The sequence below is a fragment of the Dermacentor andersoni genome, chromosome 2 (assembly GCF_023375885.2).
Source record: "Dermacentor andersoni chromosome 2, qqDerAnde1_hic_scaffold, whole genome shotgun sequence".
In the NCBI taxonomy this organism is placed as follows: Eukaryota; Metazoa; Arthropoda; class Arachnida; order Ixodida; family Ixodidae; genus Dermacentor; species Dermacentor andersoni.
The window spans coordinates 101183304-101198451 of record NC_092815.1 but is presented as its reverse complement, the minus strand read 5'-3'; the positions used below and the strand labels follow the sequence as shown (position 1 = coordinate 101198451).

The following is a 15148-nucleotide window of genomic DNA, read 5'->3' as shown; positions in this document are numbered from 1 at the left end:
ACTGTGAAAACACGGTTCACCCTCAGGACTTGCAATACGTGGCCCATTTTTATTCCTTTTTTTTTCTTGTGCGCAATGTGAATTTCCCTCTCGAGCACTCAGTGCGAACAACTGTTGTGGTATTTAGATCGTGGCGCGCATCAATAGGATGGTATACACTGCACCATAATGACGTGAAATAGACACCTACGTGAAAATTTCGATTTTGTTTGCACCTATACCATGTAAACATGGATATGGTGTAATCTATTAGGCGCGAATGTGTTCAATCTTCCCCACTCCCCTCCCCCAAACTCCCCAGCGCCCTTTTCAAGTACTACGAACGTCCTTACGCAACTTGACCGGCCTGTATTTGCAGGGCGGCGACAATGGCATGACAAGGGAGAACTTGAGCTTTTGGGAAAGCACTAAAGCCATGCTGAAGCGGCCCCGGCTTCGACGAAGAACCTTGTTGATTTACGCAGCATGGTGAGCCCCGAATCCTTACGAATGCTGTCCTCCCAAATGACCAATTTCATCTCACCATGTTGGCCCGTAGGAGCTAAAACAAGCCTGTTCTTTTTTTCTTTACACCAGTCACTTTTAGAAGAGGCACGTGGTTTGACCGCTACATATTTCATTCCTTTTGATTTGCCGTCAGCGACAGACTCGTGTGCCTTTTTACAGAGCTTTCAGGAGAAACGGGTATTTATATTCAGAAAATGCAGAAAGGGCAGATTGAATGTCGCGTGTGGGGATGCTCATAAGGAATGCGTATTTATTATCTTACGTTACTAAAAGGTTTCGGAAAAACCCAAGTAGATGGCGTAGAACTACGACATGTTATGGTAAAAATTACCTGCATGAGAGTTGCTGTATAAACGAGAAGCACTGAACGAGATGCGACATTTTTAAAGAATAGTTATTATTCCGCAGTAGAATGACGATGTTATCGCTACTAAAGCGATGAATAAAGAAACATGGTCGTTGTTGTCCAATCACTTTTAGAAACACTGACGTCGCGGTGCGAAATCACGCGACAGTTTTCGAATTTCGGGCGCTACGCGTACAGCGAGCTCAAGAACCCAAATAATAATAATAATAATAATAATAATAATAATAATAATAATAATAATAATAATAATAATAATAATAATAATAATAATAATAACGCAGGGCATAGTTCGTTGAAATCGACTGAATGGGCTGTTTTAAGAAGCAGTAACAGTTTTCCTATGGAGAGCCATGCTCTGAATTAAAAAAGTAACAATTAAACATATTCTCCTTTAATTAGCCGGGTAACTTGTAAAAAAGTACATTCGTGGTGGCGGAAGAGGACTTATGACCGGAAACCGTAGGTCTCATAATCGTACGTTGTGCAAGTCTTTTCTTAACAACTTTGCTAAAGTTTCCTGGGACATCCTTTTTATTTTCTTTTGTTTTGGTCAGGATTTTGCCGAAGGCAATAAGCATAAAAGAACGTTAAATAAAAGCTTCCAACTTCGAGTCGCGCAAGAACTGGATCAGTGTCTTTGTAAACTTGCTCATCACAAACAAATCATAGCTTTTAGGTAGCTCTGGCTTCGTTGCAGCCTTTCCTGATTTTTTAAGTCTTCTCACTGGCGTTCATACCCTGTCCTCACTGGCTCCTGCGAAAATGTCAGATGCTCGACAGCTGCTTTGGATGTGAATCCAAAGCAGCTGACGAGCATCTGACATTTTCACAGGAGCCGAGCACTTGGGGCATGTTCCTTTGTCATCTTTTGTAAACTTGTTAGTCATTCGCTTCGGCATTCGTAACGTATTTATGTGATCACATCAAAACGGATACGGCCATGCTTAATAAATTTTCTCTGAGCCCTTTCGGGAAGCCAGATAATACTTGGAAGCGCAAATAGTAGTTGCTAGCAGCACGTAAAACGACCTGCATTACTGAATCATGTAGTTGTTTGCTCAGTAAATCAAGATAGAGGGCTAGCACGTACGCGTACTTGTGATTGAATTGAAATTGAAATTGAAGTTTATTCAAAATAGGAAAGTACACAGGAAATGTTGTACAGGACATCTGGATCCCTAGCTCAAGGCTAGTTGGGATCCATGCTAGTTATTAATTCACAATATTAACATCAATACGAAGAAGTATAAGTAAGTCATATATACATAAACATTCATTTAAAACACAAGGCAGGGTACGTGTATTAGCTACGAGAAACCCACAGAAAGGAATTTGTATTTAGTAAATTATACACTGCAAGTGAAAAAGGTAAACATGTGTACACCATTCAGATGAAAACTATGCAGATAATAGTAATGAGTGATAATGAGATTTCACTGATAGTGAAAAACATTTTGCTTGTTTTACTACTGTTGGTAAGCTGTTCCATAGGAGTGCTCCAGTGTTGCTTAACCTTCGCCTTCCATATACATTATGCATTTTTGGCAAGAGAAAATTTCCCTTAAGTGCGCTGCGTGTATTGCTTCTGGAATGTAAAAAATTTGATACACTCAAAGGACAGTTAGTGGTTATGCTGTTTTGAGTATGCAATAGAGTTTTAAGATTCAGTAATAAATTAAAAGGCAGTATATTTAAACTTTGAAACAGCGGCATTGATTTAGCAGTGTAGTCCGAAAAAGTCATAAATCGCAAGGCCCTTTTCTGAAGAAGTACGATAGGTTCAACATATGAAACGTACGTATTACCCCAAGATGCAATGCAGTAGGATAGATGGCTATGGAATATGCTAAAGTAAATTGTTCTTAGTGTGGCAGGGTCGAAGTAATAACGGCATTTATACAGCATAAAACAAGCCTTGCTCAACTTTTTACACAGCAATGCAATGTGTCCTCCTGACCGGCAGTGTGCATAGAGTATTACTAAATACGTGCGTTTATCTTGGTGAATTACTCACAGGAGACCCTGACTACGAGAAGGCAATTTACAGAAGTATAAAAATGGGTTGGAGCGCATACGCCGTGCTTTGCGAAGTCATGAGCGGCACACTGTCACTATTCTCAAAAAAAAAAAAGAAAAGGAAAGCGTACAATCATGCATCCTACTGGCACAACATATCGGGCAGAAACTTGGAGGTTAACAAAGAAACCTGCGAACAATTTGGGGACTGCGCAGCCAGCGATGAAACGAACGATTTAAGCGTAACGTTAAGAGACGGGAAGAGAGCGGTGTAGGTTAAAGAGCTAACGTGCCAGCGGATATGGGCAGGCCACATAGTGCGTAGGGCAGATAACCGGTGGTCTTTTGGAGCTACGGAGTGGGTGCCAAGGGAAGGGAAGCGTAGTTGAGGACGGCGAAGAATTAGGTGGTATGATGAAACTAGGAAATTTGCAGGAATATCTTGTAATCAGCTACAGTAGCACATGGATAATAGGAGATCATTGGGAAAGGCCTTGGAGCTGGGGCAGTGGGCGTAAATATAGGCTGATAATAATGATGGTACCAAAAGCCAAAAGATGTGTAATTGCGTATGTTCCCGTCGCGCTGCCGGTTACACTATTATAAGATATTTGGTGTGCCTGAGCACAACGACAGCAGAAGTCGACGTTTTCGCATATCACTTCCCTCGCGTCTCGAAACACGCTTACGGATCAAGATATGTCCTTCATTAGGACCTCTTGTCAGCTTAGCTGGCACATGTGCCCCTCGAGAGATGGGCACACGGTAAATACGGACGAAATAGACGATAAGAACATCGCAAGTGCTTCTGTTTGTGTTGTGTCCTGCCATCCTGTCCTGCAGAGTCCAGACTTGAAGTCTTGAAGCTAATGCGCGAGTGACAGGAACCACGTTCAGGCTTGTGCGTGGAGCACTGGATATTGAGAAGCAACGTGTTCCAGCTCCCCAACACCTTTTTTTTTTTTTTGTTACTGGGTTAGCGAACGTCGAGCCGAGTGGGCGAGCTCGTTAGTAGTGTGATGGATAGTGCGCAGCCTTGACCAATGCGTCCTGTTCAAGTGCATCCTTTGCATTGACCTTGTCTGGACATCTCCTGACGAGTTTCTGGCATACATGAAGTCCGCTAACATCTAGCTTTTATATTAGTCTGGCGTGAAGTCTCTAACGCTTTTGACAAGTGTCACTTGGGTGAAGCATTTGCAAAGCTAGACCCTCTTGCATTTAAAAATGGCGATTATTTTCAAGCTGACCAGGTGTGCTTCTCGCCCTTATAGGTTTCAGCCAGCTATACAAGACATTATCTTGTTCAGCAACGCTGTATATGACTTGTAACAAATTATTGAGGACCTTAGCCGACAAAATGCAACAGTAGGGTTGAATATTAATATGTAGATGACAAAGGCTACGTTCAATAGCCTGGCAAGAGAACGAACATTCGTGATTGGCCATCAGCCTATAGAATCTGTGCAAGGGTACATTTAACTAGGCCAATTACTCATAGGGAATTTATATAATATGAAAGGCATTTACAAAATAAAAATTGGCCGGAGAACAACAACAATAACAACAACATAATATAGGCGTAACGTTAAAGTACAGGAAGACAGCAGTAGCCGATTTTCTAATCACATTAAGATGAATAAATTGAGTTGGACAGACCATGTAATGCGTAGAGCAGGTATCCGGTGCTCTATAAGAGAATGGGTGCCAAGAGAAAGGAAGCGCAGTAGGGGACAGCAAAAAATTCGGTGGTGTAATGAATTTAGGAAATTGTAATGCATTAGATTGTGGTACTGGGTTGCTAAGCGCGAGATCGCGGGATCAAATTCAGGATACGGCGGCCGCATTTGGATGAGGGCGAAACGCGAAAACACCGGTGTGCTTAGATTTAGGTGCACGTTAAAGAACCCCGGGTGGTCCGAATTTCCGCAGTCCCCCACTACGGCCTGCCCCATAATGAGATCGTGGCTTTGGCACGCAAAACCCCATAATTTACTTAATTTTTATAGCAAAGCTGTTAATGGCTAGTTTCCCCAATATCGTGTCCGCATGTAGAAAAATCTTTCATCAGCAGCAATGGCTTGAGCGTCGGCGTCTTCTTCCATAGCTGGCTCGTTGGCGCACCTCAGCGCTACCGCGCGAACGCGCTCGCGCAACTTCTCTAGCGCTCCTCGTCGCCGTCGTCTTCTTCCATAGATGGCTCCGTTGCCACTCGTCATTCCAGTGTAGAATTTCACTTCTGTCGTCGTAATGGGGAGGCCACGTTTACGGGGGTATGAGCCATTGCTTAAGGGGCCGGGTATGAGCCATTCATAGTCTTACGTGACGGACAGATTTAATTCTGAAGCAATTTAATTCTGAAGAATAGCAAGCGGCAATGCCGGGCGGATGCTGCTAACCAAGCCACCGAACAAACTCAATACATGGAACGCAAATGACAACGGCGGACTGCGGGCATACCGCCACTGACGTCGCTTTCTCCATCGCAGCCGAACTTGTGTGTAACCTAATTAAGAAACACAAAGACGTAACCAATAATTGAGAAAGACTTTATTGAACCATCGGGGTTAACCCAGTAACACGGTGTAAGCCTATTCTTACACCGTGCCCAGTAATAAACACTGAGGCCGCACGCTTTGGCTTTGGTGGTTAACCATCGGTACAGAGTGCTTGGGCTGATAGTTTTTAATCATATCGGGTCAACTAACTCAAGACATGGCAAAATTGGAGATCGCTGGCAGAGCACTTCGTCCTGCAGTGAACACGAACAGGCTGGTGACGACAACGACGATGATTACAAACGGTCGCAATAAAGATGGCTCCTTCCTCGAACCAGTGGCCCGCAAGTAGAGGGCACGAGAGTGCTCCAGAGTGTGCTGCAGTCTCGCACGTGTAACAGACATTACAATGGAACATTATACAAACATTAAAGAAACACACCGTTCCTCTGCCTCGTACCCCGCTGCAGGTTCTGCATATGTCTCTGCTACAATGGCTGCATCCTTGAGCTGGGGAGGCTCGACCTCAATATTTACACAACTTATTCGATCGCCATGGCCTTCGAGTTTCCGGTGAACGTCTTCTGCATCCTCACTCTGGATTTGCTGGGTCGTCGTTGGCCGAACACAGTCTTTCTGGCAATCGGAGGCGCCGCTTGCATCACCATGGGCCTTGCACGTACAGGTGGGTTAGGCGCCTTAGAATATTTCGTGCGTTCATTTCGAGCGTTGTCCCAAGGCGGTGCTAGTACGCAGGTAAAATGACAGACCGAACACAGAAACACACGAAACAAGTTTTGGACACCGGAAATTCACAGCTCTCGCCTTTTCTATATGCCGCAGCCACTAAGCTATGTGATCTCAGGACAGTTTGTAGGGCCGTAATTATGGGCTAAGACAAACGCTATCCGGGCTTTCTGTGATCCTGTAACGTCACCGCACGGACCTTGAGGGCCCTGAAACTCTCTTTATGTTAAAAAAAAAGAAGGCGGAGCTACGCGAGTTTGACAGTGCGATTCAGGATGCCCTAGATGACGCTGTGACCTTGATGCCGTCATGACCGCAGCCTTTGTATAAGACCAGAAGATCGGCTTTATATTGACAAATGTGCAGTTCGCCATCAAGCCGTCTCCACCGATGCCTCGCCGTCTTGGTCACCGCTGCTCAAAGTCCTAACAAGGCGCTGCTCGCTTCGAAACCGCAGCTTGCTACCAGCAGCAGATCTCCTGAAGCTTCCCGTTCTGCATCTTCAAACCCGCGTCAACCTGCAAATGCTGCAGATACGGATATTCTTTCAATGCGAAAGCATTACATGTCCCATGAGGCAGAAAATCTGGCGTGATGAAGCGATGGTTGGAAAAATGGCCGATGGCGCAAGGAGTAAAAACCCGTCCAAAAATGCTCGAGTTGACGTCAAGCTAGTCGGTGAGGTTCCTCTAAACAAAGTAGTACATTAATGGCTTTGCAAAAAACAATTTGGTAAATTTGGGGCTGGGAGGGAATCGAGCGCCGGGCCTCTGCCGTGCGAGCGCTTCGCCGACGCCACGGCGGATCCACGGTTCTGGCTGACTAAAGGTGTGCCTAATGCGTGCGTCATTGCACACGTCTCGTGGCAGCCATCTGAATGTGACGTTAGGATGGATTAAGGTGGATTCTGGTCGGCACAAATTAATGCAAAGTGAATTAAGGCACAATAAAATCGATTAAGGTTGGTACAAACTAGAGTACGGTGGATTAAGGTTGCTACAGATTAGATCAAGGTGTATTATGGTGGAATAAAGTTGACTAAGTCGAATTAAAGTGGATTAAGGTGAGTTAACGTTCGTAAAATTAGAGCATGCTGGATTAAGTTTGATTAAGCTCGAGTTGGGAACTACACGTGACAAGGTGTGATGTCTTGATCGTGGACGTAAGCACTTAATTAGAGAAGTCATAATGTTTTTGCATTCAAATCGCGTAGGGATACTTAAGTGACTGTCAGTTTCTTATGTGGGGGGGGGGGGGGGGGGCGGCGCGAGTAGGAACGCTTTTAAAACCAGTTTCAGTCAGGCATCCACGACAACGACTCCTTAGCTATGATCGACGATTTCACGCGATCCTAACTACATATGCTAAGACTGCAATTCAGTGCATTTTCCTTGCTCTGAACATGATAATTTTTAATGCAATGCTTCTCATTCTGCAGAATAGCAGGTTAGAGCGTAATAGCTCTCCCCTCTTCTCGGAACAACATTTGGCACTTTAAGTACGATGCACCGATGTATAAATATAATGAATTCGCTCAGGTGGCTTCTGGCTCATTAGATATATAGAACAGTCCGCAGGCCAAAGCCGTCTTCAGCGTTTACACGGAATTCGCGCCGGTGGCGCGTCGCATTTCTTAGTTGATTATTTTAATGCAGGTAAATACAGAGCTTAGACTCATTCTCACCTGCCATGGTTGCTCAGTGGCTATGGTGTTAGGCTGCTGAGCACGAGGTCGCGGGATCGAATCCCGGCCACGGCGGCCCAATTTCGATGGGGGCTAAATGCGAAAACACCCGTGTACTTAGATTTAGGTGCACGTTAAAGTACCCCAGGTGGTCAATATTTCCGGAGTCCTCCACTACGGCGTGCCTCATATCAGAAAGTTGTTTTGGCACGTTAAATCCCATAATTAATTGGACTGATTCTCTATCGTGACATCTGTCTCTCTCTCACGCACAACCTGTGGATTGGTGCAACGAGTCTGGCTGCTTGTCGCTACACTGCCGCGCACGCCGAACGGGAAGTTGTGCTTATTGGTGCCAGTACATTCATATGACTCTGCAGGTTCTGCAAAAGAAGAGATGTGTAACAGAAAATTACAGAAAATATGTCTGGTTTCTGGATTTTCGAAAATATTTCACGCTTTTATTGGGTGCCACCAGAAGCATCTGCGGCAAGACCGCAGGAAATACAACGAGAAGTAAATTGAAGCATTGACTTGCACAGCGCCGAGCGTCTTGCATTAGTCGATTCCGGAGCCAAGTTCTCCATACCGAACAAACTTGCATTCATGGACCTTGGTATGCGTGCGAAACACAATAGTGACTGCTCCCCTACCATGACGCTCCTCGTGTCCCTTATTTCGGCCAGTAAGTAGGTGACGCCTTTCTCTTCACAAAACCCTCGAAAACAACTCGTGCCGCCTTACAGCGGTAGTGTCTTCCGACGAACCGATAAATATTTCCAGATACAACATTGAAGCGTTGCGTACGCACAAATTGTAGCACTGTGGCGGTAACAATATCGCACGCGGCATGTATAAAGAATCGCCTGTTTCATCATTTCTACATATAAGCTATAGCGCACTCATGTTCATAGGCGATCGCAAATGTTCAAATTTGCTCGTTGACAGGGTTTACGCGCCATATGTCGAACACATAGACCGGAAGCTTCACACATGTTTACACCAATGGCTCTGTCGCGACTGCAAGTTCAACCGCCACGGAGGTGATCCAAGCAGGATCATTGTTTCCTTCACTTGCTTTCTATCTTTTCTTTTATACCTCCTTTCCCTTTCTCAGTACGGGGTAGGAAACCGGATATAGTGCCATGGTTTCACGGTTGCTGGGCTCTCCGTCTCTAAGAAATCACATACATTATGGTATACAAGTTCAGCCGATTATGTAAGCCAGCACGCCAACTCCTTGTCTCGGCACCCCGTCGACGCTCCAGACATGGATGACGCACATGTCAGCATTTTCACGCTCTTTGCCTTCCGTCACATCGGCCACGAACAACAGCGTGATACTTTCTTACGAGGCCTCATCAGCCACCTGCGTTATGACGTGCCCGACTGTTCACTTCGCTTGTTCGTCCTCCTGGACGGCACCTTATGCAGCCGGAATATGCAACCCGAGGGGAACGAAATGCGGCTCGTCGTTTTCTATCATCTCCGGGTGATTGGGCTCGCGCAGCTCCACGATGTCCCTACTGCGGGCCACGTTGTTGTTTTTAGGACGTACCGTCATGGTGAGGTATGAGACCGGGTTATTTGTACTTTTGTCCGGTGACGACTCTTCCGGCATGGGCTCTACCGTTCCGTACGACGTTATGTCGCTGCCTGCGAGTCATGACAACGCCGTAAAAAGTCGGTATTGCTTCCTACTGGATTCCTCAAGCTAAGTGAGATGCCTATCAATCCATATTATCGTGCCTTGGCCTCGACCTTCTCAGTCGTCAGGGTGGGAAATAATTGGATTGCCGTTGCTGCGGATTATAGACCCGCTACGCCATCACACGAGCTATCCCGGCCAGTTGCGCTGCAGGCGTTGCTGTATTCCTGCTGAAGGACACCATTTTACACCACGGGGCTCCTCCACAACTTCTCACAGACCGAGGCCTCCCTACTTTTTATCTGAGGTGGTCGTAGGTTTGCCTAGCTCTTGTGTCACTGAACACATCCTCACAACAGCGTACCGCCCTCAAACGAACAGCCTTACTGAGCGCCTGAATCGAACGAACACCGACACGCTTGCGATGCAAGTTTCCTCGGATCATCATGATCGGGACACTGCTCTTCCTTTTTTGACGCTCGCGTGCAACTCTTCACGCCTCGACACCACTCGCTACTCCCTCTACTATCTCCTCTTTGAACGTGAACCGACGTTTCCTTTAGACATGCTCTTTCCAACCCCTGTGGAGTCCCCGTCTAAGTACGCTGGCGAGGCCATAGCCACAGCGGCAAAGGCCCGTCAGATTGACCGCATTCGCCTGTCTGCATCGAAGGCACGGCAGAAGTACCTTTATGAAAACTGCCATGGAGGCGTCAACTTCAGTGCCGGTGACTTCATTCTTCTGTGGACTCCTTCCCCGCGTGTGGGCTTATCAAAAACAGGTTTTCCTCACACGATAGAGGCCGGAGAACACGGCATCTACCGTATCCTCCGGCAAGTGAGCAACGTCACTTATGAAATAGTACCACTCGATGCTTCCACGTGGTCACCTTCATTCGAAGTCATCCACGTTGCTCGCCTCAAGCTATCGTACCGTTCGGCCACTTTCTAGGAGACGCCGTATCGGGGCTTTCGGTGGTAATGCCAACGTGGCACGAGCAGAACGACCGACAAGGACGACAGTCATCGATGGGACAACCACTCAAGTCAATAATAACAATACGACACATTGCTGCTAGGCTAAACTATATGACCACCCGTATTGTGGACGATCACAGTGGGTTTGTGTCAATAAATAAAGGATCATAATCATCTTCTAACTGCCATGCTGGCTGTGTCGTACTATATAGCTTATAAATATTAAATATATTTTCATTTATGAAATCAAGAGTTCGACGAAAACTCGACTGGTCGGGATTGCTCATAGTCAAGGGTAAAATGGACGCTGATCAAAAACATTAAAAGGAAAGAAACCAAGACGTTTCGGCTCCCATATGGGGGCCATGTTCTTGGTTTCTCTTTTAACGTCTTGGTTTCTTTTCTTTTAATGTTTTCGGTCGGTGTCCCCTTTTACCCTTGACTATGAGCAATCCCGACCAGACGAGTTTTCATCGAACTCTTGATTTCACTAATCTTCGCCGGGCGTATGGCCAAACTTTCACATAGTAAACAAGGCCCCCGTATGGGAAGAGAAACGTCTTGGTTTCTTTTCTTTTAATGTTTTTGGTCGGCGTCCCTTTTACCCTTGACATTTTCATTTATGTTTGCTTCTACACGTATCATTTTCCTCTGGTTAACCTACATTTTTTCCCTTTGATTTGATCTCTCCTTCTCTTCAAAGAAAACATCACACTGTTCTTACCACATGAAGTTAATGAGGAAGCCGGCGTTAGCCAAGGTGTGACGGCATTGTATGGATAATGCGGCAATGTTTGACGAACATTGAATAATCTTGTGCGCTTCAACGGGTGCGTTACGACTCATTTGAGCGGTTACATGAATCTACTCAATTGCGCGAATGGGAGTCTAGGTGAAATACAGTGCTCGCTGAATGAATGTACTAGGCAGAGCCGATTTAACGTGTCTTGACATCTCGTTTATTAGGCTATGTTTACAGCGTGCGAACTTGTCACACTCAAAACATTCAGTGTGGTCAACACACCTTTATAAAATCAATGTGACGTTAGTTGTGACCTCGCTACTGCTTGCTACCGCAACTGCAGCGGCCTACCACCTGGGCAGCCAAATGTAACTTGCATCCACGTGCACTTTTCAGGCTCGGGCGCTTGGACAATGGCCATGGCTGGTGTGGGCATCGCTGCGATCGCCGGTAGCTACGCCATCACGTACCAGTTGGCATCAGAGGTCTTCCCCACCGTGATCCGCGGGCGAGCGGTGCAGCTACAGCGCTTCATAGGGGACCTCGGCGGACTCGCGGGCATGCAAGTGGCGGCACTGGTGAGATTGTGGCGGCGCGCTGGGCCATGACGACGTTACAATGATACTCTAGAAGACGTGAGGCTGTCGCAAAAGTTGATGGGATGGTGCGCGCGCGTGCGCGTGCATGAAGGCTGATAATAGTCGGCCGGTATATAGACGCGCGCGTGACATTGGAACTGTAATGACTGGATTTGGTAATGAATTCCCGGTCCTCCAGGGTGCGTCAAATGACGCATTTGAGCAAGCGAAGCTAACGAGATATAAACGGAAATATGAGTAACAGCTTTTCCCGTTTCTCGAGCGACTTTGGTTCGTGACTGTCAAGTGCGGCATCAGGGGACGCCGACCTAGTGCAAAAAGACTTACGCTTTGCATGAGGCATAAAAGCGGACGTGTGGTTTCGTTCGTTTTGTGACAGTCATGGTTATATATATATATATATATATATATATATATATATATATATATATATATATATGTATATATCGAAGATTCCCTGTAATTCCCTATGTAGTATTTTTACTGTACTTAGGTGGGCATGCGAAGGGATCGCAGTCCGTCAGAAGAGGGTATTTAATTCATCAGGAAAAAATACGAGAAGTGTGGGATGCTATAAAACAAAATTCGAGTAAAATATTTACTATTTCGAAAAGAAACGAATAGTTATGAAGACTTTAAAGATACATTACGTATAATTTAACATCATCACATATGTACCGGCACTAAGGTCTACGTCAGCATCCACATCTTGTCTAGCCTCCTGAGAACTGTACATTGAAAACTTAATATATTGAACAACAGATTCTTGGACGCTACTGCTATGTGAACAACTTCGACCCCACAGGAAGTTGCCTGTCGGGGTAGTAATAGGACCTTTGACACAATTTAGCGAACATGAGCAAAGTTGCACTGTTTCCCATCTCACCAGCAGTTCCTGAAATAGCGGCATTCACACATACAGAGTGTTCTGCGTAGCATGTCCCGTGATCGTTTTAGCATTTCGCGCTCGCATAGACGCGGCAGCAGATCGCCATGTAGTTATCGAGCCACCTCCACGTGTACTGTTTTCAATCATTGGGCGGGTTTAGTTCGAGCACTCCTACTCCACCATCCGAGTTGTTAAAGATTGCCAGATTTCGGGTGATTGATTTACTTGAATATTGGTAACTATTTGGTTGCCCGCTTATCCACACGCTATACATACCTACAAGTTCTCCCGAATTTTTTCTAATGTTTTCGAATTTGGGCTCGCACTACAATTTTACGAAATTCTGTAGCTTTTGCGAAAAAGAAATTCTTCTTGCAAAAACGTTTCGTTCGTTGGTCTCCGAGCCCTCCGTTAGAATTCTTCTGTTGCTGAAAAGGCGCAAGAGGGGTACTTACTTCGATATAGACACGTTTCTGTAGAAAGCTAAATCGGCAACAGCAAAGCTGCTAAAAAATCACGATATAAAAACTGCGTTGCTTGTCAGTCTTTGTTGTTCGCTGCTGTTTGTGTGCTGCGTCTAAAGGTAAACCACCGCTAATAGAGTGTGTATGCATCCTCCAAACGTCTTCTGCTCAGGGCAAGATTTGTATAAATGACTGCTATATGCAACATTCCGTTCGTTGATTCTTCTTCTCCCCAACGATCGCAGGCAGAACGGGAGCGCTGCCTTCCAATGACAGTGATGGGTGCCGTCTCGCTGGCAGCGTCTGTGCTCGTGTTCTTTCTTCCCGAGACAGTGCACCTGGCGTTGCCACAGACGCTCAACGACGGCGAGTCTCTGGCCGTGGATAGAGGTATCTGCTTCTGCACCTTATCGGCCAAAAGGCAGCACAGTCGTCGAAATGTACAGTGCCGTCGCCATAAGGATCATGTTGACAATAACTAACTCGAAAGCATGGCCTAGTCTGCAGATAAAGCAAAGAGCATGCCATCTGAGATAACGCGGCGGTCGTTACTGCCACAATCATCACTCACTCACTCACTCACTCACTCACTCACTCACTCACTCAGTCACTCACTCACTCACTCACTCACTCACTCACTCACTCACTCACTCACTCACTCACTCACTCACTCACTCACTCACTCACTCACTCACTCACTCACGCACTCACTCACTCACTCACTCACTCACTCACTCACTCACTCACTCACTCACTCACTCACTCACTCACTCACTTACAGTTTCTACAAAACTGAGGGTAGCGAAAAAAAAAAAGCAGCGCTGCTTAACTGACCTTACAATCCTAGGAAATCAGCAGTAGGAGTGAATACACGTAAGGGATCTGTGCAACACACGTTGGATAGCCTATAAGCTTGACTTTGAAGATTAAGTTAGTGTACTTAAAGATGCAAAAAAACTCCCTTCAAAATACTTTACTCCCGTCGATACTAAACAGATACCAAGAAAATATGGTGCGCTTTAGTTTATGAATCACAGCGATAACTGTGACGTAAGCTTCCTTGACTGTCCAGGAAACGCTCTTGCATAGAGCAAATCTGCTTCTGCTTTAACCGATGCTTTCATACAAAACTTTTCTGGCGGCATTGCCGACACTTTTCTGTCTGTCGCGCAGTTTTTAAGCTATATTTTAATGGTTGTATTAATTGGATCAAGTGGCGTCCACAGTGTCATTACCAAAATGAAATCTTCATCGTCTCCGGGATGTTATTCTATTATCCCAAAGTTCTTGAAAAGCACAGCTGTCATTTCTGCCATACTACTATATATAATGTGAGAAGGTTTATTGGTGGCGCCTAATGCGAAGGCACAGCGACCGGGAACGGCGAGGCAGCCCGAAGCACTGTCCAAACGGACGCCAGCAATCAACAGCGCGAGCGGAGACGAGCCGCGTGTTGGCGATGCGGCTGTGCCGCGAGGCGCGTCTTCTTCTTCACAATCTCCCCCCGGACAAAAAGAGCCATCCTGGCGCCTTAAGAATCGGGAGGTAGAGGGTCGTGGTAGGGCTTGAGACGCGAGACGTGGACAATATCACGTCCACGCCGGCGCAAGTCTTCAGGTGGTGACAGGGGCTCAATGAGAAAATTCACCGGGGACGTTTGTTCCAAGACTCGGTAAGGCCCTTCGAATTTTGGGACGAGTTTGGAGGAAAGCCCCGGCGTTTGGAAAGGGACCGACAACCACACAAGAACGCCTGGAGCGTAGGTGGTGTTTGGACGCGTGTCGATGCGGTTTTCTTTCTGGCGCTGCTGTTGCTCTGCCGTAAAGGAGCGCGCTAGCTGGCGGCATTCTGCGGCTTGTCGGGCGACGTCGGACACAGGCGACGACTTGTTGGCGAGCCTTGACAACATGTACGACCCATCCTCATTCCTTCAGCGAGTCAAGGACTTCGTGCGTGAGGAAGTTGCCCGCCAACTTTCTCTAGTCCCCTTCACTCAGGAGCCCACCTCC

General features: G+C 46.3%; 1 protein-coding gene across 1 annotated transcript; it reads left to right on the top strand.

Moving 5' to 3' along the window:
* The first annotated feature begins 368 nt into the window (after positions 1 to 368).
* Positions 369 to 15004, top strand: LOC126541530 (organic cation transporter protein-like). Its single transcript, XM_055076719.2, has 3 exons — positions 369 to 468; positions 11584 to 11765; positions 13385 to 15004. Exons 2-3 carry the CDS (start codon positions 11601 to 11603, stop codon positions 13619 to 13621), a joined length of 402 nt encoding a protein of 133 aa, XP_054932694.2. The 5' UTR covers positions 369 to 468; positions 11584 to 11600; the 3' UTR covers positions 13622 to 15004.
* The last annotated feature ends 144 nt before the right edge of the window (positions 15005 to 15148 follow it).

Coding starts and splice junctions, on each gene's coding strand:
- LOC126541530 (XM_055076719.2), top strand. CDS start 11,601: ATGGCCATGGCTGGTGTGGGCATCGCTGCGATCGCCGGTAGCTACGCC. Junction 11,766..13,384: donor GCATGCAAGTGGCGGCACTG/GTGAGATTGTGG, acceptor CAACGATCGCAG/GCAGAACGGGAGCGCTGCCT.